At 50.4% G+C, this 25,684-nt stretch overlaps 1 protein-coding gene across 2 annotated transcripts in view; it reads left to right on the top strand.

Moving 5' to 3' along the window:
- LOC128881066 (uncharacterized) overlaps window positions 1-25,684 on the top strand; it is a 110,673-nt gene that overhangs the window by 50,049 nt on the left and 34,940 nt on the right. Inside the window, exon 1 of one of the 2 annotated variants that reach the window (XM_054131746.1) lies at window positions 13,089-13,179. The exons of the other annotated variant lie outside the window; for it this stretch is intronic. Within the exon in view, the coding sequence (XP_053987721.1) occupies window positions 13,163-13,179 (17 nt within the window). The 5' untranslated portion in view covers window positions 13,089-13,162. Of the gene's footprint in view, window positions 1-13,088; window positions 13,180-25,684 lie in introns of those variants that run through there. 2 annotated transcript variants of the gene reach the window in all.

Genomic DNA, 25,684 nt, shown 5'->3' with positions numbered 1-25,684 from the left:
AACGAGTAAACGGCGCGTTTCCTTTGGTTGAGCGCAGATGCTGCGTTGATTTTTCATGGGAGACGTGCCCGGATGATTAATTACCTAAGCTCGTAAGTTCGAATACGTTCGGTTGATCGATGGGTTGAGAAAGTCTGCGGCGTTCCAGAATTTGTCTAGTTAACTGCATCGCATATATTAAACAGAGAAATTCTGGTTCGAGACGGTATCCTAGTTAATTACGTCACACGCGCACGCATACATTTTGCAGCGATTGGCTGACTGACAAGTCGAGAAGCAGACCTGGAACTGCGCGAATAATGCGCTATTCGAATGCTCGACAGGATTATAGTATTCGAATATCGGTATTATCGTTCGAATAATTACGTATCGTGCTCCACTTGTGTATACCTATATTCGAGTAGTCAAACGTTTCCCACGATATTCGAATACCGCCTAAATGATCGAGTATTCGAAAACGGAGTAGCTCGACGAGCGTTATGGTTCGTAAACCGAAGCCATGAATTTTTAATCGCTCGAGAAGCTTGATCCCCAACCAGAGAAATTCACTCGGCGGCGTAAACTATTTTCCAACAGTTACCGTTGTTCCGTGCTTGCGTAAATTTTCCGCTGTGCGAGCAATCGACGAGAGTCTCGATGTTTCAAGTACAGAACTCGCGATTATCGAACGACGCTGAAAAAAGTCCTTTTTAATAGTCGATATTACCTGAATATCATTCCGCGCCGACGATTTACTAACCTTCCTTTTAATTATTAAAACGCCCCGGCATTACGGCTGAATACGTTTCCTGTTTAATGGTGCATCGAAAACATGTTTTTAGGAATCGATTAAAACCGTACCGCGATATAATTTAATCAGGTTTTCTAGTAACCGCGATGTCTTCTTAACCGTTCATTCGAATCGACGAGCGAGTTAATTTCGATTTCCCAGTCGACGGGACGTATAGAGTCGAGACGTTGCGAAGTCAACGGAGAATCAATGTTGCAGTTTGAATCTGACAGTCTAATGAGACGGTCGCGTCCGTTATGGCGATGCTGGATTATCGATTCGCCACGGGCGTTGGCGTTTTTAATTACACGTTTCGCGAACGATACGCACCGGTGCTTCGAATTAGATGTCTACACATGGACGTGGTCCGTGGGTGTATCGAAATATTGATTTCTTCTGTCTCCGATTATCTCGATCTACATTGAAGTCTCGGTTAGTCGATCGAGCGTTTCTGTGGTAACTTCTGTTCGATTTACATCGATTTCGTCCGGTTGTATAGCAGATCGAAGCGTGGCATTTGATTCGTCGCTCGCGGATCTGCGCACCGATCGAATTAGAGTCGCGTCGCGTCGATTCGACCCGTGGATTCCCAGACTTTCCAAAGTTGGAAATGTCAGGAGGCTGCGAAACGGGCAACCTTTGTCGCGAGACGCGGATATGTCGGTGACAGAGATAATTGGCGAGTTGATCGGCTCTCGGGTCGTTGGCTTTCATCGTTTCGAGTATGCGGCTTCGATCCTACGACTGGGAGGGCGCAACAACCGAATCGGTGAAATATTAAACGCTTCCGGCAGCTAGCGATCATTTCGTGCAACCAAAACTATTTTATACATAGATATATCAAATATATTCGATAGCAGCTGCTTTGTCGAATCGTGGACGGATCGTGGCAAAGAAAGAAATGGTTGTATAACATCAAAGGTATCCTCTTTCTCTCGGACCAGTCCGCGATCTCCTTCGATCCGACGAGTAGGCGAATATAGAATAAAAAAGGTTCAGTTGGGTGACATTCCATTTCGATTACCTTGACACAGATCCCTTCTTCGGAATTGCTGGGCAGCCCGTCGCATCGCATTAAAATTTACCTCGTGCGCGAACTCGGTTATGCATAAATAAAGGCGCTATGCATTCTTTAAGGTCGGTAACTCGTCGATCCCGTCTAACGCTCTCGATCGATGGAGGTTTTCGCTCCCATTCGAATGAAAAAAAAATAATCTCCAGCAGCAACAAAGCCACTGAAATTAGCGTTCGTTTCCGTTTCGGCTTATAATTTCTCGCGTTCCGACTAGTGCAGTCAACTTCCTCGTAAAGGCATAATCGTCCCGAAAGATGATCGCACCGAGAACACCCGCGACGAGGAGAACTCCACCATATCGACGCGAACCGCGACCACTAGACGTCGATAATTACAAAATGCATGGCATAAGTTGAACGAACAGCCTCGCTCCACATCCGAATTTCTGGCCGAGGGGTCGTTGCACCCGCGGGGTCGAAGCGATGAGCGAATTCGAGAGATCGAGGGGGGGTTCCTCCCGGCGTCCGCCGAGGTTGCAGAGAAGGGTGATGGGTGGTAGGCAGAGGTTGATGCCCGGGTTTACTTCCTAGTCTGGTTGCCTGTATCGACCGGATAGCGTCCCGACGTCTATAGCACCGCGCCGTGTCCGAGTCGACCCTCTCCCATGCTTCTAGCGTCGAGGCTCCCTCGCACAGACCCGAAATGAGAAGTATCCTCCGCCAGGGAATATGCGTGTCCGCGTTGTAGGATAGCTAGGAAGAATCGGAGGACTCGAACGGAGAGGCGGTCCGGCTCCCCTTTGAACGATGGGACTGGAACCCCGTTCCGGAACACCGCAGGAAACAGTTACTCTGACCCAAAATTGCCGAAAACAGCCACCGCGTCGTCGTGCACGTGACGTAACACGAACGAAACATCGCCACCAATTTCCGCATCCGCCGCGGTACGTATAATTTCGAGATCCCCTCGATTCGCGACATAAAGGACACAACCGTTGTTCGCGCTGACCACAAAAACTGACAGCACCGTCAATCATCGGCGTAACACGAAGAGAGAAACTCGGGAGAAACTTTGGAGAAGATTGACACACCCCGACTTTCCACGAATCCCCAAGTCCCAATTCACGTCGTTCTGGCGAATTTAAAAGCTGGGAACGGTCACGGTACGTCGATGAATCGTCGAGGGGAACGGGTGAAACAATAATTAGGAACCGTGGGAGTGGAAGTGGTAGTCGGTTTTAAGCGTCGGCTGTCAAAGAGTGCGCGGCTGGGACGATTGACTGGCGGAGAGCAGCTCGAAGCGACGTGCACGGTTTCGGGGCAACTTTTTTGGACGGCTAACCACATTGTTGTGGTCATCCGGCGGAGACTGGCTTTCGGTAAATTACCGTATTTGCCGGTAATGTTGCACGATTGCGGCCATGTTATTATCGAGGGGGGCCGTGGCTAGCTTTTGGACGCTGGTTCTCACGCGAACCTTTGGATTATCTCGCGTTGCAGCCCGCTGCGAATCACGAAACGATATCGTCGGTGTTCGGTACCCGCTCTCTTGTGCGAGCGAACCGATTCGGAACCGCCGAAAGTCTATGGGGGACTTGTCGCGATGTTTCGAGCAGTCGAGGACTCGTGATATTCGAGAGTCATCGAGAAATTTTCGTTCGCGGTCAGCGTTGTAATTGCGCGCGTCCAACACTCGCGGTTGCGCGCGCAGCTGCGCGGTTAAACGACCGTTCTGGCGAATCGTTCCTCGACCGGCCGATTAAAATATCTCGCAACTAGCACGAGATAGTCTCGTGCGGCGGAAAGGGAACGCCGATTTCGTAGCCATCGAGAAGTGGGGAGATAACACGCGAGAAATTCGCGGCTTATTAGAGGTTAAGCTCGTTACGAAACGTCTCAATGTTTCTCACGTTTGCCACGGTTGCAGTGCAACGAGCAATTACGTAACACGACTCGACCGAACGAGAGGCCCAGTCGGCGCGACGGCGACTCTGGCTCTCCTTTAAAACGCGCGCACCTCTAGTATTTACATATATTTACATGCTAATATATAGGGTGCACCACTTAACGCCGCGGGCGGCTCTTTTGTTGTTAGTTGTATCGGCGAGTGATTCAGGAAAAACGCCGACGCCGAGCAGCTGTATCCTCGTGAATGGAACGATCGAGGCAGCCAGCGTTTTACCCTAGGGCCGACAACGAGACTTTTCGTCGAGTCGTTCCCGTTCAACCCACCCGGCTACAGCAAAAACCGCGGTATCTTCGATTTTCGAGCGGCGCTGATTTGTTGCGCAACCGGCGTATCGTAAAATTGAATCAACCGTAATGCAGCTGTAACGAGAATGCATATGCATCGCAGACAGTATCTCTAACTGATATCGCGTTTCAATTTACATGCGTTCGATAATATTACCAGCCGCCTACGATGGCGTATTTTAATTACCTGTCGGCGTCTGTCCCGAACTCGGTCATTTCTCGCAATTTTAAATACGCTCGAGTTCGTCGGGGGACCCGACGTTCCCCTGTTTAACATCGTCAAATATCGGCCGGCGCTTTAGGATGTTCGGGGTAGTTACACCCCCGAAGTTACTCGTCCGACCTCGACCGCGAACGCAGGTCCCGTCCCGCGACGAGGAGCCAACGAAAGGCAAACTACCGGTCAGTCGAATTTTAAGAAGTCGGTTTACGGCAAACGGAGCTGCGGGGATTGTTTCGCCACTCGTTAGGATAGCAGTTTGCTAATGCTTACGAGAACTCGTCCCAAACACGCTCCTGGCTCGCGTTTAAGTGCTAATAGCGTAGCCGTCGGCGAAATACGTAAAAGCGAAATCGTTGCCAGGGCGTGTCCGTTTCATTTACTGGGTTCACATCTTTTGAAAGCTCGCATCGCGCTATAAAGTTTTACGAGCTCGCGTATCCACTTGCCAAACGGTACGCGGGACACTGTTACGAAAGCTAAACGAAACGGTTATCGCCGAATCCGGCCTCCGCGATGCGACGTTTCGCGGTCGGACTCGATTAACGCGAGGGTCGGACTTACTTCTCAAACTTTTCTCCGCTGGCATCATTGACTATTTGAATATCGGAGCGGTCGAGCAACGAGAAACACGAAGTAAAGCAAAGCCTGTTGGAAATTTATTCGAGAGCTTGTAATTTTCGTAGCACGCGGTGAATTCTATTGCCATAGTTCTTGAAATCTGTCCGTTGCATATTAAAAATTGCACATTAGAAATCATTGCACGTTAGTTCGTTAACCTCGTTACTTATTCACCCGATAATGTGCATTGTAATAGCTGATACGGTTGTCACGAGTATTAAAAATAGACTTCAGAGGCACCTCGTATCGGTGCTTTTTTAACGATGAAAAGTAATATCTCTTTCCTGCTGTTGTCTTGCTCAACTTATGACTCATACATAGAGTACAGATATTGCGGCACGAAATTGGAAACTGCTAAAAGGACAAAGAACCAGGACTACGACGATGCGCCGTGTCTATTTGTATTTACGAATCGAGGCTCCAAATCGGGCCTGTTCACGGTTGGAGCTCCTCGCACGACTTGTTCTTCCCCCTCTACGCGCCATAGTCGAGAGAGAAAGACGTCAGTATACCGCAGAGCGTAGAGCAGGGCAGATCGAGACGTGTGCGCCGCTGTGGAACGCGCATCCTAGCGCGATCACGGTGGGGGAAGCTCTTGGACACACGTGTCGGATCGTGGACGGATCTGTTCTAAATCCTTTCTCCGCGTTGCGTCGAGTGGTTTGGATAATGCTGCTTTGGAAATGCTTGCAACGAACGCTGGCTCAGATCGGACATAATTTACGAGAATAACAGGATGGCCGGTATTTAATTGCGGATTTGAAAATGTGCGTTAGTTGGCTTCAGGTATGTAGAAATTCAGCTAAAACTAAGTTACGCACGACGATCGACATTGGGAAATAGGCTAGTGGATATTTTTACGATCGCGAATCGAACGATCGAGCTCGTTCGGTTGTTGATTTCACCGTTAACAGTGAAGTTTTGTACTTTTAGTTTGCTACAAGTATGCATTCCGAGTGGTCGATAGGGTTTCGATGCTGGAGAAAGTGTGGCAATCGTTGAACCGTTGTTATTCTTCTTCCCCTGGTTTTATTTATTTCTCTCTTCGGTTTGAAACTACAGGATTTTTCGCAAAAGGAAAAAATCCGTAGAAAGTTGGAGAATGTTCGCGTAAAGATTTATCTTCGCGATTAATTACTTCCCACTCTTCCCAACTTGTTTCCATCGCGGTCGCAAAGAAATGAACAAGACTGGTAGTGTTTTATCAGGCCACGCTTTTCAAGCATGAATACACAAATTTGACATGACAAACCTGCGTCGGGTCGTGCTCCTTACGTCTGGAATTATCCGTTTTATCCGTGAATTTATCTAGATTCGAAGAAAAGCAATTCGATGAGTTAACGCATCAGGCTATTGTAACGCCTTCCAGGCCATCGGACTGTTGTACGTACATTTTTTCCGAAGATCCGTGAAGTCATCAGGAGGCCACTTAAAATGCTGTTACGAATTATAATTTTATTATAATATTTCCGGAAGACCGTCGGGAAGCTAGTCTTTTATCGAGCCACGCCTCTAACGCATGTGACCACGCCCCTTGACTTATTGGACCGTCTTCGCATTTGCATTCGTTTATTCTACCCATGGAAATAAATATACTCAAAAATGGATCTTTAACGAGTTTCGTTTAGGTATATTATAAAAAGAACGAATCGCAGAAGTACTTTGTTATCGGACCACGTCTCCAATGCATCGGTCCGCGGTTCCCGTGTTACGTCATCGCCAATTTGCATTTTTAGTCCGAAAACCCTTTCGAAAAGCCCGAAAAGGTACGGAAAAACGATATCAACGAGAAACGAGCAGGCCGGCCAAATGTCATCGGAGACACGTGGCTCGATTTAGTCGTGGACAAGGACGTGGCGCGCGGTCGCTGGAAAGAAAAAACGTACACATATATACCAGCGCGCAATTTAATCGGGGAGATCAGGTAGATCAGCTGGCGGAGGCAGGGAGTCTGGGGTGGATGTTAGGTTGGTCGGTCGCAGCGCGGATATCGACCCCGGGGGTCACCGACCTTTCTCCGCCACCATCGACCCCTCCACCTGAACCTCTCGCCATCCCTCGACGGCCAGTCCTCCCTCCATCCGGCCCCCGCCGCCAATCCTCCCTCTTCCAGCCTTCTTCTTTCACTCTCTGCCACCCTGGCCTGCGCCAGCAGCTCTCAACCCTGCCAGACGTCCTCAACCCTGCCACCCTTGATCGATCCCCGCGTTTAACGTTAATTGAACTTTAACTCTTTAAAGTCTCGTTTTCGCCGGATTCACGTGGAATTAAGAACGAGGTGGGGCGAGCGAGTACGGAGAAACGTGAAAGCGTTGCAGTTTTTGTTAGAATTTTACCTTGATGCTTAGTCCGGCTTGCAAACATAGGAAGAGATAGATTCGCGAAACTCCTCCTCGATAATTAATTCGTAGGTTCCCAATGGCTCCACAACTGTCGTATGCCGTTCTAAATTCTTCCCCTGCCACCGAGAAATCATAATTTCATCCTCGGTGATTAACTCTCATCGTACCTATACGTTACCCTCCCGTTGCACTTCCCCCAATTGGATTAGCGTGCTGGTTACGCCTTCCCACCAGCTGATCTGACTGATCCTCCATGATTAAACCTCGTGCTCACCCGCACACGTGCATCCTCGAACGGATTACCGTAAATGCGCGTAGCTTTGGGGAGAAAAAACGCTTGGGAACCGTCGAAACCACACCGGATAATTAAAATCCTCCGTTTAATTCCTGTTCGAGCACCGCCAATTGAATTACTCTTCGTGTACGAAACGTTCCTAAATCGCCTAATTAGCCAAACATCGAGACTATCGCTGTTTGTACCAGTCTTCGGTACAACAGTCTGGTGCTATCGATATATTTGCCGAAGTCGAATCCCCACCGACACCCCCCCCCGAACAAATAACAAAGAGCGACACCGATAAAGCCATTTGAAAAGATTCAACGGTTTCTAAATATACTTAGGACAGACTGTATCTAACTCCTGATAAGACGATCTCTATGCGAGTCGAAACGACAAAGTCGCGAGCAAACAGTCCAAGTTTGAATAAGATGAAAAGTTATTTCGTGCGTCGAAGCTCTCGAATTGCTCTCGTTTCGCATTCGCATATCTGCCCCACTTTCGTTTTGTATCAAGTAGACGTTTTGCAATACCGATCTCATCTATGTAACCACATAATTAAACATTTATTCGTTCTCTTATCGCAGTTTGTCCATAGATTTCATACTTGAGAAGTTTGCTCGTACTCGGCTCATACTTTGCGCGAGAAGTTGTTCAACTGCCATGGGGATGAGATTATTCCGTCGCAAAGGAAATTGAAAAGGAAGGATAGGCTTGTTGTAGTCGTGGCGGTAGCTATTGACCGCTCAAGGTCACAGGATGCTGTCTTCATCGCTCGGCTTCACCTTAGAGCTCCGCCTCCGCGCTGTCAGATCCGCCCATCGATGCGATACGATATTAGATCGATTTCGTAAGATATAGACACGTCCTGGTATCAGAGCTCTGAAAACATTAGAAAACAAAGGAGCTAAAGCGACACAGGATCGTGCGATGCGGTTTCGCGATCCGATCCAACTTTCCCGAGCTTCCGGAGAGCCTGACGACCCCGCGAAAATTTAAAAGACCCTTCTTCCGTGGCCGAGCACCGACCCTCCTCGTCCCTCTCAGCGAGCACCTTGTCCCGGCATTACGTTTCATTATCGGTAATTGTAAGAATAAATCTTTACCGACAGTCCTCTCAACCTCCCTTGGTCGTTTCGAGTCTGCCCCCGCCGCGCGTAATTTCCTCCATGGAGCGCTTTTAAACGCTTCCTCCCCTGCTGTCTCAGCTTCCAATTCAGTCTGGAACGTCGCTAAAAATATCGATACACCGAGGCACGTCGGGCACCGGTCGACCTAGCCGTCGTTTTAATTTCAATGGGACGCACGAGATACCGGTGGCGATCTTTCGAGCAACGGCGTCTAACGAATATTTGAGAAGCGCGGAGCGGAACATCCCCTAATTTTCACACCGATTCCGTCGTGTTTCACTCCGAAACGCGCTACTTTTTCTCAGCGACGAATCGCCTCCGCGTTCGGAGTATCGACGAATCGAGTGTTTAAATTTCGAGCACGTTTCGGGGACTCTGTCCCGGTCTGACGAACTCCGAGTTATTAAATTTCCCGTGGCGCGTATCACGGCGAGCAATTACAATGGTTACATTGTGCGGCGCGGCTAAGCGGGCGGCAGTTGGTCGTTCGCAGCACGCTCGAGCGATCAGCGTTATTATTGGCTGGTGATATAACGCGAGACGCGTCGTCCGCGTGCCAGCTTATCACTCGTGAATGTATTATATACGAGGCGGTGTGGCGCAAGAAGTCCACGGGGTCTCTGAACTCCCAGATACAATCTCTCCGCGTGCTATCTATCTATCTGGTGGCTGGCGAGAGAGCCGACTGGCCACATACCTCCCGTCGTATATACGTAAAAACGCGTCGCAACACGCGTACAGAAAATACACGGCTGGCTGGCCTCTATTCACCGGCTCCCAGATGCTGATACGCGTGCCTACCGGTACCTCGCTCTTTTTCGCCGGGTCGACCGATAAATCAACTCCTGCAACCGCCCGTCATCCGATTTTCGAACGCGCTCCTCGACGCCTTCCACCATCTTCGTCGATTCCCATTCTGTCCCTATCTTTGTCTATCTTTTTTCCTTTTTTACGCGTTCGAAACCACCCCTTCTAGGATCGGCGTCGTCTACGCGACGCTCGCGTCTACGATCGAGGGAATTAGGGGTAACGGGCTGAAAACGCAATTTATACCAAGCACGGTTCGGGTTCGAGAATCCATGACGATTTTCAAGACGTCGCGGCGAGGAAAGTGTGCAGAAAATTACTGATACACGGGACCACACCTCGGTTGCATCAGCTCATAAATCGTACGGACATTCTACCTGCATCGGGTCATCATCGTCGCATTTATATTCACCTATCCTATCCAAGGAAGCATCTATATCCGGCTAAGATGTAACTTTAACGAGTTACCGTTCGGTTAATTATCAAGAAAGTTAATCGGAAAGCTGTCGTATTCTAGGCCATGCCTCTCCAGCGGCGACACGTAAATTTTGATATTCCACCTGCCTCTGCGATCTGTGGCGAACTACCACGAACTTCGTCTAAAATGCAATTTTAGTTTTCGAATTCGCGCAATTTATGAATTTAACAAAAATTCAACCGACGCACGTTCGAAAATGGAACTGGCGACCGCACGAATCACCCGGTATATCGTTCAGCGGTTTGAAGGGACGCATGGCCAGTTGCGACTCAACCGCACGAATACCAAGGACGAATCGCAGCACTGCCCCACATTTTAACCGGCCAATGCGCATTCGACACCCCTTGGCAATGTTCAGCGAGCCTGCTCGAAGGAACACACGGGCCACGCTTGAATCGCGACCCGGTGATAGCTCGACCCGAGGGTCGATTCTCGGTTCCGTTGTCCTGAGTAAATATCGATCGGCGTTTTTCTTTTTCCTCGTTACAGGAACGGAGGATTCGTGGAGCATCGCTCGAACGGATCCTCGACAGCCGAAGCGTCGAGGGGTTGATGTTACGCGCGCGAGTTTAACCGCGAAACCGATGTCGCAGAAGTAAAAAGTGATCGCAACCTATACGTACGGAGGCGTGACAGACGAAGAATAGAAAACGAGAGGTTTTCCGGTCTTCGTAACACGAGAGACAGGTGTGAGATGTTGATTTAAAATTTCTAATTATGCAAAGAGCGTGTTCGTTTGTTTCTTACACACGAGAGGAACTCGCGGAAACGTTTGCATGCGATTTCTAACCCGTCGAGTATCGCCGTCCTATTTATTTAGACTGCGCTCGGAAAACATTGTCCATTCTCGAGATCGAACCAATGAAAGCTACGGTGAACGCACGTTTTCATCCGCAACCGTAACTCGCGATCGTTGCTGAAATCTTCGAGTGGAAGAGTCGCGACACTCGCGAAGTGCAATTCTCGCGGCCGTACCGTAACTTTGTGCAATTCTCGCGTGTAGAAATTAAAGGTTCGAGGCTTACGTAACCGTGATTCTTCCACGTGAAACCCAGGCAACCGTCGTCGTAGGAATTCGTGTGACTGCATTTCGAGCCTCCGAACGAGTGCTCGCGCGACTGGAATTCTTCGGAGAACGATTCGCGCTACCGTAGCTAGCGCGCAGCTGTGACGCTCGCTATCGCGATTTGCGCGATAAAAACTTACGCAATCGCGACTCGCACGACCGAAATTCCTGCGACACTAACGCGCCGGGTAGCAAATCGTGCGGTTGCAATCCGCGTGACAGTAATTTGTTCAATTACAAGTCGTACGAGTGCAATGCATTGCGAACCAGTTCGCAAATCTAGAATCTCTGGTGACAATTGCTCGTGTAACTGTCGATCGCGGACCAATTAATTCGACTTGATACGTGCCTCGAATTCGCGATTTGCCGTCAATGCCTACGCATCCGCTCGGTCGTACGACTTCTTCGGAGAAAGTGACCGAGACCGTTCGATAATCAACCAAATCCACCAATGAGACGGTTCGGTCGTACGACTTCCGCAAAGAAACGCATCGCGATCAAGGCCAAGGAATCCTCATACATACGTAGCCCTGCATCGAACTGCGGTCACGTGTATCATCGTCTTTCGAGCTTCCCGGCAGAACTGGTTCCCGCGTCGTCGAATTGTAGCAAACCTTTCTAATCCACGCTTGCAACTACCCTCGGGAAAACGCTAACGAGCGGTTTTCGCCGGGCGGTTCAGGGGCGATATCGCCAGCGGGCCAACAAAAGGATCCGCGTTGTACGCGCGAGCGATACAGGCTCGCTCGTGACTCGGTACTCGCGTGGCTCGTGATTCCGTCACGTAGTTGGTTCGTTTAACCGTGATCGTTAACAGCCCGCTACGTGTGCTATACGGGTGTAACGTGATTCCCGTGTCACGTACCGTAACGCAGCCCTTCGTGCTCGAACGCCCGGTGAAAACGAGAGGGAAACCAACAAGTCGATTCGTTGCAACCGGGAGGGTCCCGTGTCCCTTCTCGACCTCGCGACGTCGGAGACCTGCGAGTATTTGGAAATAACGCAGCAGCGAAAGCGAAACGGTGAGTTTTGACGAGAAATCGACGGTGTCGCGTAGCTCGTGGTTGTTTCTGCCTTTTCTGGTGTCGTTTGGGGCTGATGTCAGGGCTTTGACATTCGCTCGACCCCACACGAGGAGTTTCGGTCGTGCTGCTATTTTTAGGGAGCGTACGCCTCGAACGGTATCGCGTTAAACTCCACCAGGTGGAAATAACTCGAGAGAAAACTCTGTCGTCGCTGCACCTTCGAGTACGCGTTCCGAACGAATCGAACCGCGATATTTGAAACAACTACGGTAGCCTCGGTGATTCAGGTCCTTCAACCCAGAAACGTGGTCAGTAGCCCAACGAAACTCGTAAATCTCGTCCCAATGATCGCTGGTATCGGATACCTGTTAACGCCAAGGCACGACCAGGCTCGCGATGAAAAAGTCGCGAGGTGCAAAAACGCGCGCGATATCGGTAGCACGCGAGAAAACCAGGGTACGGGAGGAAGGAGACCAGTCGCCATCGATCACGGCGCGCTGCCGGCGTTTCCCAAGGAACGAGGAGAAAGAAACTTCCATTCGCCACGCTCGCGCTGTTTACAGCCTCGCGAAAACAACGGGCGAGTGCGTTGAACCTAACAATGGATCATTGGCGCGAGCAGCGGTTTCGTGATAACCGGCAATGAGTCACCGGCTATGCCTCTCGATAGCCTTTACCGCCGTCCAGGCGACGGAGATTGGGAAATCGAGGCATTAACGCGTTTCCCTCTGCGGGAGAGAACCGTGACTCGCGTATCACGTGTACCGCGAACAGGATAATTTGTGTCGAACGCGTGACCGTTTTGGCGTCGATTTATGCACGGAATAGGCTCGCGCCAACGATGTTTATCTGGAATCGCCGGCCGATCTCTCCGGGGAGCCGGTTTATCGCGCCCGTAAAGATGAATTTCATACAGCGTAGCGCGTAACTCACGCGCGTCCAACGCACCACGGTTTTCTATCCTGGGTGAACGTCCCGGGACACCGTACCGCTCCACCGCGTATTCAGGGATAGCGTTAGGGATCGATTCAGGATTACCATGTTTCGTCCTATTAATTCCGTTCATTTTTTATTTTCAGGTAAGGACCGCGTATGCTAGCCAGAAATAGACAAAATGTCACCAGCGGGAAGTAACCATTCGACCAGTCAAAAGTTTGGGGATGCTTAAACGCTGGAGGTAAAGTGTTCAATTTGTCTAAAGCGTTAGCAGGGAAATCGTGTGAGACATGCTTTTAAACGGGGTAACCGTTTAGACTTACGCGTGGGATTGAGACGATCGCTAAGATTTTAGCCCGTAGAGACAGGAGTAGGACGAGTGTCAGGACTTTTAAACGCGGAGGTAGGATGACCGAGAGAACGTTAGACGCGGAATTACATTTAAATGTTGGGCTAGAGATGTCTGCTTCGAGAGTCGCATCGCGTTCCGCTGCATCCCCGAGCGCGGAGATATAATCTGCAATTGCAACGGTAAGTCTCGGTAGACAGGAGTTCGGCGAACCTCGCCAATGAGTCTGCAGCTTATGCGAGCGACGTGCACACGTGGTCTAGGCTGGTTGTCAGCGATTAGCAGCGTGTCGTACCGGGAGGTTTCTTCGGAACGATGTCAAGGCCGCGACCCAATGCGAGGTCGTTGGTCCCGTAGCGTCTTTCTATCCCCTTCCAACGGGTGGTGTTCTTTTTTTCTCTCTCCTCGTTCTTTCTCCGCAACTGACAAGCATAATCGCGAAGTTTGCCGCTAGAAACTTCCTTGGCTTTCCGTTGGAGGAATTTTCACCGCGCTCGCCAGGAATCTGTGCCGGGAATGCTGGTTGTTGTTCCGCGAAACGGTGCCAGGTATTTACAGGGGGCGTATGGTCGTTCCCGGGGGGTGTAAAAAGCGTGCTCGCGCCGAGAGGAACGTTGAAATATAGGAATCGTGGAACTTGCGAGCGTAACGATCCCCCTGTCCCTCGCGTCATGGTTTTCATCGTTCGAATCGGTCGGATGCGGTGTTGGATTCTGACGCGGGTTAATTAAGAGACCGATCGAGTCGATGACGGGTCACCGACACCGATCCTAATCGCGACTCGTACGCCCGCGACCGAAGAATGCAACCGGCGAAAGAAACGGACGAAGACTCGCGACGAGGACTTCCTACTGATGCTCGGTTATGCGCGTCGCATATTTTATGCGGCTCTACGAGACCTTAATGCGTATCGTGTCCAGACCATTCACGCGCGGAATGGAGCAATTGGTTACTCGATTACTTACTTACGCGTTGGAATATTTCACGCATCGGCGAAGTAGCCAAATATTCGCTGTGTTTTAATAACACGAAGATCGGCGATGAATCGTATTCATCGTATTCGAAGAGGTTAATCGGAAAACGCGCTCGGGTTCCACCGCATCGACGATCGCGCCGATGAAAATCGATCAACGTTCGCTCGAAAGAAGCGAGGATCGCGGGTCTCGGATAGACCGATCGATAATCCTGAATTCTTCCGCTATGATGCCTTTCCACGAAGTTGTGTCGTGGCACCAGAGGAGAGGAGAAACGGGTTGCATACAGAGTACAGGATGAGGGGGCTAGGCACCCTCGCGCACGCATGCACAATGCTCGAGGAGGGTGCAACAACCTCCTCCACCTTGGACTAGGAAGAGGAGAACTGGCAGAAAAAGAAGGACAGAGACGACTGGCGAGGCGAGAGAGAATAGCCTACAGTTGCATTTTCGAGCACGCGTTCGTCTGCGAGCTAAAAACTGCGCGGAATCCGCGATAAAGAGAATTTCGTCTAGGTTGATTCTCCAATGGTAAAATGTATTCGTAGTACGAGGCGAGATGTTCGAGATGCAACATTGCGCGTAACATCGACCGACAATGAGAACACATTCCCGTTTGCAGACCAACAGAAGTTTCTCTTACGTACGTTCCTACGCAACGTTGACTCGCAGAAGTAATTTCACTCTTTGACTCGTCTCCCATTCGACGGTGCGTTTAACGCGGACAATGTCCATTTCAGCGAGTCATCTTCCGCGAAACAGTATCGAAATCCTCCTTAATTCGTAGCTTAGCGGAGAAGCTCAATCGAGAACACCAAAGGGACTCGTAAAAGTCCCAAAAGGAGGAGTTTGCTCGTTCGCCTCGAGCTTGACCAGTCATCCATCGAATACAGTCCAGAGCTTCCGGTTAGTTCATCATAGGCTGAAACGGGCCACCTCTGCGTCCAGGGAGCGCAGTAATTTTCTAACGAACCGCGAACGCGTTCGTTCCTCGACAAACGGTCTGATTTATAGCGACTTCCCCGCGTTTATGGACACCGAGGAGGACGGAGCGAGAGGAGCAGTGTTCGGCTAGCAGAGGTTGCGCGTTTCGCTCTGGATCGAAGCGAGCTGGATGGACGCAAGGACCCCGGAGCCGGAGTCCTGGCGGCAAATAGAACCCCGTGGACGGAGATGGGGCTAAAGGCCTTACACGACCCGTGCTCGCGCGCCAGACAGACCCATAAAACGCTTTATGTTCCTGCTCTCGCAGAGTACGAAGCCCCTTGCACCGGAGCTGTAGACGCGAGTTTTCTAAGCGCGAGTGCGAGCTACCCGAAAGGGAATAATAAAAGCGGAACGTGTACGAGGCCTGTGTCTGCGGGTTCGCTTCTCTTCGATCGTTCTCACCGTGTTTCTGGCCCGAAGCTGCCGTCGACGTTCGCCTCGCGAGCAGTCCTCCCAACGAAGCGACTAGGAGATGGAAGGAAACTGATCTACGGATTTATAACGCGCGATTGCAAAACGGATCGCGCTTGAAACGATCCTCGGTCGTCGGTGCAGCCGCACGCAGCGCGAAGTGAAAGTAACATTCTAGACACGTGATGCGGCATCACGCTGCACCGCGCGGAAAAATGCATCGCGCTGCACCTGTGTGCAACCGGCACACGTACAGACCGCTGCGCCACTATTCAACGACCGACACGCGTTCAACGTCAACCAACACGTTCAGATATCGCGGGATACGCGTCGGTTTCTTCGACGAAAATCGTTGTTTCTTTTCGACGTAGTAGCGACCCCTTCGAAGAGGAGCACGAGTGCCCTGACCTTTTCCAATTACTCGGAGCGAGATCCCAGCCCTCTTTCGACGAACCCTTCGCCTCCCGTGCTACTCGAAAACACCCTCCTCGCGGATTTCACGATACTACCACCGAGCTGACAAACATCGGCACCCCTTTGAATCGGTGAATCCCGACCACCCTGACCTTCTTCAACGACACCGAACCGAAACCAACCCCTTTCGACGGACTCTTTCCAGGGGCGCGACCCTTCTTCCAGGTTTCACAATCAATCCCATCAGCACGACAAATACCAACCCTCTCGAAACGTATGTACCTGCGCGAGTAAATACTTTGACCCTCGCTCGTGGCTCGAAAACCCTTCAACGCGACGTCCCAGGGAACCTTCTACGATAAAGCTGGCCCCCCGATGCTCGTCGTTCGCATAAATTCTCGAGAAGTCAAACAACGGATCCACGTCAAAGACGCGTTTATTATAGATTCAACCGTATCGACCGAAATATCGCCAACAGTTTCTTAAAGCATCTTCTCTTCCTTCTCGATCTTCGAGAGACCAGGCTAGAGATTCTGGCCCGACGAATTCTCCGAAAGGACCTCTGAGTCTCGTCCCGCCCCAGAATCCACAGACTCCGGTCCACGGGGACCGGCGAACCGAGAGATTTCGAAGCAGCGATACGGATCGATGTTGCACCCCGAATCCTAACTAACCCCAGACCAATTCTATCACGACATCCCCCGCGGCAATCCACCCCTCGGAGATGGAACTTGTCGAGCAGAGTGTCGCGGTGTCGATTGGTGGCGTCGTTGCACGTTGCGCTCTCGGTGCACTTAACGGATGTGAGGAGGGGGTGGAAGAGGTGCGAGAGAAAGAGACGGCGAGCGTCGGAGCTTGGCGACAGAGGGGTGGGAGGTGGGGCGTCGTCGGCGACCTCCGAAGAGGGAGGGAGGCAGAGAGAACGGGGCGGGGAGGAGACGCCGGTCGGAGAAAAGTGGCGGAAGGGCGACGAGGGGGTGACGACAGGGTCAATACACCCGTAATCTCGGTGAAATGCACTTGGTCGCGACTACCGCGGCTACTATTGCCGTTACGCGAACCCTACCGAGCCAGAAATAGGGCCGCTTCGCGGGCAGATATCGAAACTGACCAGAAATCGCGAAATCGTGCCACGCCGCACTGCCGATGTCGATGTCGATCATCCAAAATGCGCGATCGTCCACAACGAAAACCGCGGCCGACACGCTTAATCGCCCTTCCAGGCCAGGCCTCCCTCGGTCGAAAAGCACGTCGCTGATCTCGAACGAAATACTCGTCGCTGTGTCTCGCCTCGAGGTTCGTTATAAATATCGACGCGAACTAGGTTGCAGGTGGGAGTGTCGACGATGTTGTTCCAAACCAGCCACACGATACAAAACGGTGGGATGCACGCGACTACTTTCCTGCGAGCATGGAAACGAGAAACGACGACCGGCCTATCCGGGATAGGAGAATTTATGCGCGAGCAACGAGATACCGATCGTGAATCTCGCGGCCCGATCGCGGATAAACGGTAATTGCCGGTTCTAATATCGGGAACCGGCATCCTCTTGCAGCAGGCGGCTTTCTAATTTCACGGGGAAAACCGCACTCGCGTCGCGAAGAGGAATCGCGCGGAATCACGGCCGGCTCGGGAATCTCCGTAACGGAGGACACCGACACTCGTCGAACGATCTCTTCCTTATTTTTCTTCGGGCCGACAGGTTGCCGCCAACGTTTCTCGTTCTGGTAAAAGCTCGCAGTTTTCTAATTAATTTCTAGAAATCACAGAGCCCGATATTCCGTCGTCCAAATAAATCCGTAGTAGAATACGCGTGTATTCGAGTAGCATTCGAAAATTGTTAAATACCGTGTTATGCTTGCAGGGTTTACCTTTCTCCTGCTCTCGTTTACGAGTCGTCGTTGTATCGATTCCCATCTCGTTTAGTTGAGCAGAAAAAGTAAGCTGTGCGCGGATGAATCGGTTTTCGCTCCTGGATTCCGGAGGTCGTACTAAAAATTGAACTCGAACTGTAATCCTCGAACGTGGCCATCTATTCTATTTTAATTCAATTTGAACGATATTTGCTCGAGCGAGGATTTCATCGCGAGGAAATTGCTACTTTCGCGTATAGCCACGATTTCAAAAATTGCGGAGAAGAGCTGGCTCGAAATTTACTCGCTCGACGATTACGCCGACGAAGGGGATTAGTTAAACCGAGGAAATTGGAATCGAGGAGCTCCCTTTTTTGCAGAATTTCGATTTCAGGTCAACGAGGGCCGAGTGGTATCGGTCAGTTAATACAGCGAGAAGCCGATTCTCGAATTCTTGTGATTCTCCGGACCTCGTCGTAGGTCTTGGAGAGAAAATTAACACGAAGTCCCGCCTGTTTCTCCGTTGGATCGCAAAATTGTGACTCGTAATTCTGAAACCTACTTCGCGATATCGTCTCTCCCCTTGCGGAAGATTCCTTTTTTCTCGCTCGTTAAAGTACGTGGCGATAGGAACGACGATACCAAGGCCATAATTGACCCTATTAAACGGCGATACCTTTCAGTCGTTTTAATTGACAGCGGTCCTACATCATGGTAATAGCGGACCGTGCAACGTGGAATTACTATGTAGCAACAACGAACGTTAATTGTGTTTTGAATATGTGACACTCTGTCGATGCGAACGCGTTCCTCGCGCTTCGCTTATCTCGAGAGTTATCTAACCGAGAAACGAACAAGAAAAGATGCCAAGGGAAGGGAGAAAAACTCGACGAGCAGCTTCGCCGACCTAAAAAGTCGTTTCAGGATTCAATAAAGCGATCCATTCTTGATTAAATGATTAATTGCCACTGATAATTTATTATGGGACACGTCTCTAAATAGCTTCGGTAAACCGTCAACACGAAAGTATCCCAAATGGACTATTATAGAACACGTTTTCGCGTAACCTCGATAAACTATTTCGAGAGGACTCGTTACCACGGGCGACTATGTATAGACGATAAGTCGCCGGCACTTATCGAAATCGAGAAACAGTGGAAGCCATCGAATAAGATGCTTTAAAAAATGTACCGAAGGCAGGAGAAACTTTTGAACGCAATCGAAACAACAGCCGAGGGAGAACGTAGAGCGATTTCGATAAGAAACGAGTCAACTAATTCCATGGTATCGCTTCTCCAATTAGGTCAATCTCGCGTGGCGAACAAGGATTTGATTCCTTTCTCGATGAAGTCACCGGCTCGCCTTCGCGTCGTCTTCGCTGTCCGCGTGACGCCATTGCGAACTCACTTATTTTTTATTAATCGAAAATTACCCTCTTTCTTTCGTGCACGTGCCACTTTGATTCTCGTTCGTTCGATAACGGGTTAAATCGAATCGTTTGCGAATGGTCGTCGTATTCACGGATTTCCAAGTTCTCTCGATGTCGTCCATCGGCAGACCTCTTTCAGGACTGCAGCGAATGGCAACAGAAGTTTCTTCTCGCGACCTAGATACTATTCTTGAACATTTTCATTGCTGTCTGCTCCACAAGCGATGAGCTTTGTCGACAATGCGCGCACTTTCTTCTCTTGACACGCACTTTCTAACGATGCTGGCCTTGCTTCCCTGGGCTTCTCGGAATCTACGCGTAGCGAAACTTTCCTCGTGATCTATCGTTGATAGCTGAAAAGTGTAAGCGCGGTTGAAACGGTTCTGTTCATGCCAGAGGTGCCGAACTTCCGCGACAAAGATGGCGGGCGATAACGAGTCCTCTTCTTCCGCGTCAATCATTGTCAACCATGTGCGATAGATGATCGTCGCGTCGCGGGCCTGATGGTAAGAGCAGCAGCGCTGCAACCGTGTTCAAGGCTGGCACGCGCATTCCGTCGCGGCTTTTACCACTTTCTAGCTCACGTGCGCCAGAATGAGCGCTGATGGCAATGCGTAAATGCGCAACCGGGCGCACGGGAACCTGTTTCGTCGGTCCTGCACGGTTTTTTGCGATTCTCCCACCCCATGGTCCGCGTACAGGGTGATTCTTGCAACCGGGTTGGGCTACGTAGGTCTGCTCTAATCGAAGACAAATTACAAAATCGTGTATGGCTATTTAGCGTGGCTTACAGGGTGCAGCTCGCCGACAAATAAGCGCGGGTCATTTTCGAGGAGTTTTTAAACAGTGGCTACCTCGATTCTAGGATATCGAGGTAATGGAAGCACTCTTTATAGATCGAACGTAATCGTTTCGACGGCAGCCCTATTTTAAGCCTGGGAACAAGGTCTTCTACGGTCGAATTAAGGCTGTCGCGAGATATCGCGACACAGGATCGCAGAGAAAATTGTACGCGACCGATCCTCTCCAAATGGAACGCCTCGTGAACTTTCGACGGAAGATGGAAACTTCCCGATTAAATAGCCAATCGCTAATGAAGCCCCGATAGCTAGAAAGTGCTCCTTTATCGGCCAGGTTGTTCCACGGACGACGTCGTCTCTTCTGTCTCGAGCCACTACGTCGCGCAACGAAAGAAAAGACGCGCCACTCTTCGGCCACTTACTCGTAATCGTCGTCGCGGGCTTTGAGAAATAGGCGAACGTGTTTGCAAATGAATTTTTTCGATGCTGTCGCTCCGTTGCAAAGTCGTTGGACGACGAGGTCTGAAAAAAAATTTCCACGGCACAGTTTCTCGAGTTCTTCGCTGGCACGAGGAACCATAAAAAAAAAAAGAAGAGACGACATTTGGAGGGAGAAGAAAAGCCCCTGGCGCAGGTTCGTAGATCGTAACGCGAGAGGAAAGTTCGCTCCGCAATTTCAGCGACTCTAATTAAGCCTCTTAAAATCGACTCGCTTCGATCCCCGACTCCCTCGATGGCTGATGGAGTAGTTTAAAGTTCGGAGTTCGGAGTTTGGCAAGTTCCAGACAAGCACGATTCTTTCGCGAGCGAATGTGGATCGACAATGGACGAAAGTTTTTCCGATTGGTCGGGGGTGAAAAAAATTTAGGAATCTTGTTTTGTTACTCGAGCGGATGGTCGATGACTCGAGAAGCTTCAAACGGCGAACCGGAGACCCCGGAGGATCTAACCGTTCGGCGTTCTACATATCGTTGGAAACAATATCCATCTAAATCTGCCTATGCATCTCCAAGTCGGCTATCGTTGCTCGATATCCAACGAGCATTATCCCCCTCTCTCTTCTCATCCATCCATCTCAACGGGTAAGACAGGTTTCGCTTCAGCGATGGTATCGAGCAACGCCGGTACCAAAATTACCATTATTTAATTCGCGAATCCATTTATTTGCGAATGAAATCTGACCCGATTTTGCCCGACGCGATCGAACAACCTCTCGAAGGGAGATCAGTGGAAAACCGAATAGGGAACCTGAGCGAAACGACGAAGAACGAAATAGTGGAAGCATTGGAAGCGTATCCAAAGAGACGAACGGGCGATTCGCGAGCGAGAGGGGGTCAGAGACAGGAGAGGCGTGCGACAGAGAAAAGGGGGGAAAGAGAGCGCGCTGAGGAGAGAGAAAAAAATCGTGGAACTGGTCACGCCCGGCTCGCCCAAGCCGGGGCTCGACAATCGCGACGTTTTCAGGGCGAAAAACCGACCCGGAACCCGTCTCCTTTGGCCTGGCTGCAGCTTGTGCGCATGCGCACGCGCGAGTCGCGGGACTTGCGGCGGGCCCGCTCCGGCAGCAGGCCACGCGGAAGTGAACGGCGCTCTCCGACGATTTTTCGGCCCAGAAAACGTTCCGGCGTGGGTGTCAGCCTGGATACCTCGTTCGATGCACTCCCGCGGCTAGGAGGCACGGTCACCTTCGCGGCCAACACGTGAACAGGTAAGCCGTTGCAGCTGCCAACTGCACCGACGATCCTCCAGTTCTCTGTGTGCGCGCGCGCGAATCTCTGCCGAGGGTTGACGTTTCTCGACCGACGCGACTATTCGACTACTCGTTGCATTTTTGGCGAATATAAGCGAAAGCACCGTCAAAATACCCTAGCATTCGAATGTCGTTCAAACACGAGAGATCGACGTTGTAAGGGCGGAGAAACCCGGTATAATTTCGCGACACGATTCTCGGAAGGGGGGTGGGGATAGGGGAAAGTGTGCCGATCGGACTCGAGGAAAAATCGATTTCGCGCTGGAAATGCATAACGCGTGGAATGCACTGTACACGCGGTGCATCGATCGGTTGATGGTCACCAGATGCGATAGCGTAGTAAGGGATCCGTACCTGCCGGGACACCTACAGATTTTCCCAGTCCGTGGTCGCGTGGGTAGGACTCGGTCGACGCGCGTATTTACATCAATTCGGATATCGCGGAGCCGTTTCTCGCCACCGGAGTCGATAAAACTCGGTCAACGAAGCGCGTCTATCTGGTTAATTACCGTCGCGAAGATCAGTGATCAGCGCAAAACCAGCCCGAAGATCGTAAAGGATTTCCGTCAATCATGGTGGCAGCCTGCTTGGACGAGAACTCGTACAAGACGTGTAAGATTCTCCTTTTGGTTCAGAGGTAATTCGCACCGTTCGCCTTGCTCCTTCGCGGTAGAATTACGGTTCATTTTTTTCTTTTAAACAAAATTGAATTATCCTCGCTTTATTTCGATGTAAATTCGCAACGTAGATCTCGGTCTCGGGATCCTCGAGAACGACGCGAAAACGGATTCTAATCTGCGATCGAACGAGCCGTAAACAGGCTGCAACGACACCGATCGAAACGAGCAACCGACTCGTCCGTTTCCAGACGCGTGATATCTGGAAACGTTGCGCCCTCGTGTTCGATCTCGCGCCATTAATCATTTGCCTCCCCTCGGTTACACGGATACCGCAGGAATATTCCGCGACGACGACACTGGACTCACGCTAATACGACGAGGCTGACACGAGCGATTAAGAAGGCGCGGTTTCCTGCTGCTTGCTGCTCGCCGAGATTAATTGAGTTCCTGGACGTAACCGCGTTGTCTTCTCGATGCTGCGTTAAGATGGACCGGTGAAAAAATGAAACCTGGTCGCGGTTTACGACACCGAAGACACGACTGTTCGGAATCGTCCTTCGCGTAGAACGATTTCGAATCGGTACGCCGTAGGATGGAATACTCATTTTTCGAAACGTTCTCTCCGGTCGACTCGTGAACGTTTCGAATACTTTGCAAAACCGCGACACTCGCCAGCAAACGCGTTGCGTGTCTGAAACTGTTGAAACGTCGTCACCTCGGATCTCATCCGAATGACGCAATTCGAACGCTCGGAACGATCTTTCACCGAGCGATCAAAACCGACCCAATTCCCGTTGATTGTCCGTGAAGGGAGTTATGAGAGGCGCGAGCTCCGCAAGAAATCATTTTACGATCATTAGGAAGTCGGTTTTACGGCGACGGAATAGACCGTGGCGACGGACCGCCGTCGCGGAAACGCGGCTCGAGAAGTGTGCTGTTGCGGTAAGGCTCGATCGCCTTCTGGACCGTCGCTCCACTTTTCCTTCCTGTCTTTTCTCGTCGTGTATTCAGTTTCAGCGGGAAACGATTCGCCCGAGAGCTCGACGAGGTCGAGCACAGGAAGATACCGCGGGTATTATTGCGCCTGTTCGATTCCTCGACGACAATGTCGTTGAAAATATTGCTTCTTTGTTCGCGTCGGAGGATGCAATTAATTATCGGTAAGACAGGAAGTCGCTGCTTGGTCTGATTGCATTGTTCAGCGGTGTCCTAGCGAGAAGCTGATGGATCGTTGGCTATGAAAGGGTAGAGAACTTCGTACGGGGATTAATTTACGAGCCTTTTGTGTTTTCATCTACATAGCGAGATTAATCGGGTTTATAGAAACGATAATACGATCTCGTGGTTTCTTTCGGTTCGAACCAATCGTCTGTTAGTCGTACTTTTACATTTTGCATTCTTTTCCACGCGTTTTTTTTTTTTTTATATTTTATATTCGCCAAATTCGACGTACAAGGTATGGATCGCTTTTCGAGTTCAACCCCTGATCGATCGTCGACGGTGACTTAGTTTCCGTGGATAAGGATGGACGCGAAAAATTTGCGTGACGTGTAACGACTCGATCGTTAGCAGCACCTATCGGTCGATGCATGAGCTCTCCGGGCTAGGAGGGAGACAGTCGTTGAACCCGATGCGCGCAAAGGGTGTACTGGGAACTGACGTGAATTAATTGTTCCCAGCGACGAAGAGGAGGGGTCGTCGAGACTTTTTTCGGATTGTTCGCGAAATGACTTCATCGAACGCGTCCGGCGAGCTCGATCGAGTTTTATTAGACGCCGGTCGCGTTTATCCGCTTTGAAAGTTTAAGCGGAGATTTGACATCTCGAGTTGGCCTGTAGTTCTTACGCGATCAAACAGTCGAACCGGACGTATAAAAATCGCGCGTGCATCGGAGCAACAGGTGCAAAGAAGCTAGGGGACCGAATTGTACGCTCGATCGATGGAACGGTCGGTGGAAGTGCACGCGAAGTGCAAGTTGCATCGACGTGCATCTCTGGCGCCTCGACTGGGGCGAGAGAAATCGGTGGAAAATGGGCCAGTCGGTCAATTGGAAGTAACGAACCCTTCGCCAACGTATTATTTTGAAAATGATTCCGTCGGTGGTGGGCAGGCCCGTTGTCTCTCTCGATGATTCAGAGTGGCTACCAGAGCCTCTCTAATGCTTCGTTGACGACCTGTAATTTCGCTAGAATCGCTCGGTCGAGTGGCTTCGTAAACGCTGCGTTTATTGGTCGAATTTTGTGATTTCCCGAGGACGCGTCGCGCGAATCAAGGCCGTTCACGGCTGTTGGAATCGAAATTAAATAAAGATTATAAATAATTCGTTAATCGCGAATATCGAGTCGAGATAATTGAACGACGGCGAAAAATAGTTGGATAATATTCGACGAGGTCTTCGAGCTTAGAACAACGTTCTCCGTTCTGTAAACTTGAAACGCGTCCACAACGTTGCGATGTAATTGAGGCGCCGACCGGAAACGAGATATTGTTATCAAACAGAGCCGTCCGTGGATATGGATTGCTTTAGCAATTGCAGGATTCCATTTCTACGATCACGGGTAATGGAGATCGCGCATTTGTCGCGGATGTTGATATATCCGTCTGCCAAGAATAACTGGGAGTAGTCGAGCGGTGATATCGATCGCTCCGTTTCGTACGTTCTATTTTATCTTTGAAAAAAGAAATTGTTCCTCTAACTGTATTCGAATACTTTGACGGCTCGCGAAAAAACATTGAACTCTTCGAGTATTCGAGCGGAGAAAAATTCTACTTCGCTTCGGTTCCTATACGGATTCGAGTGGTTTTAGAGATATACGTTTGCGACGAGTTTAAACGCCGAAAAAGCTCGCGAATCGGACGGTGGACGAGTGAAAAGGGTTAAACGCTCGCCGGAACTCTGTTTTCCATCAGCGGCGCTTCTGCGAGGTCTAAAAGGAAAACGGTAGAAAGCGCCGCATCGTGCATCAGCGTTTAAAAACTGCATCTCCGAGAGCGTCCGCGATTAGAAACAAACTTTCACGCGTCCAGATATTTTCACCGCATTTCGCGAGCGCTTGGTCGTCGACCTATCAACCATGCAAACTCGAAACCGCGAACCCGCGAGCGAGCAATTTTATACGAAACTCGTTTATTTTCCAATTAATTGTACGGGACCTTTT

The sequence above is a fragment of the Hylaeus volcanicus genome, chromosome 8 (assembly GCF_026283585.1).
Source record: "Hylaeus volcanicus isolate JK05 chromosome 8, UHH_iyHylVolc1.0_haploid, whole genome shotgun sequence".
NCBI lineage: Eukaryota > Metazoa > Arthropoda > Insecta > Hymenoptera > Colletidae > Hylaeus > Hylaeus volcanicus.
The sequence above is the reverse complement of the archived record's forward strand: the minus strand, read 5'-3'. Positions and strand labels throughout refer to the sequence as shown.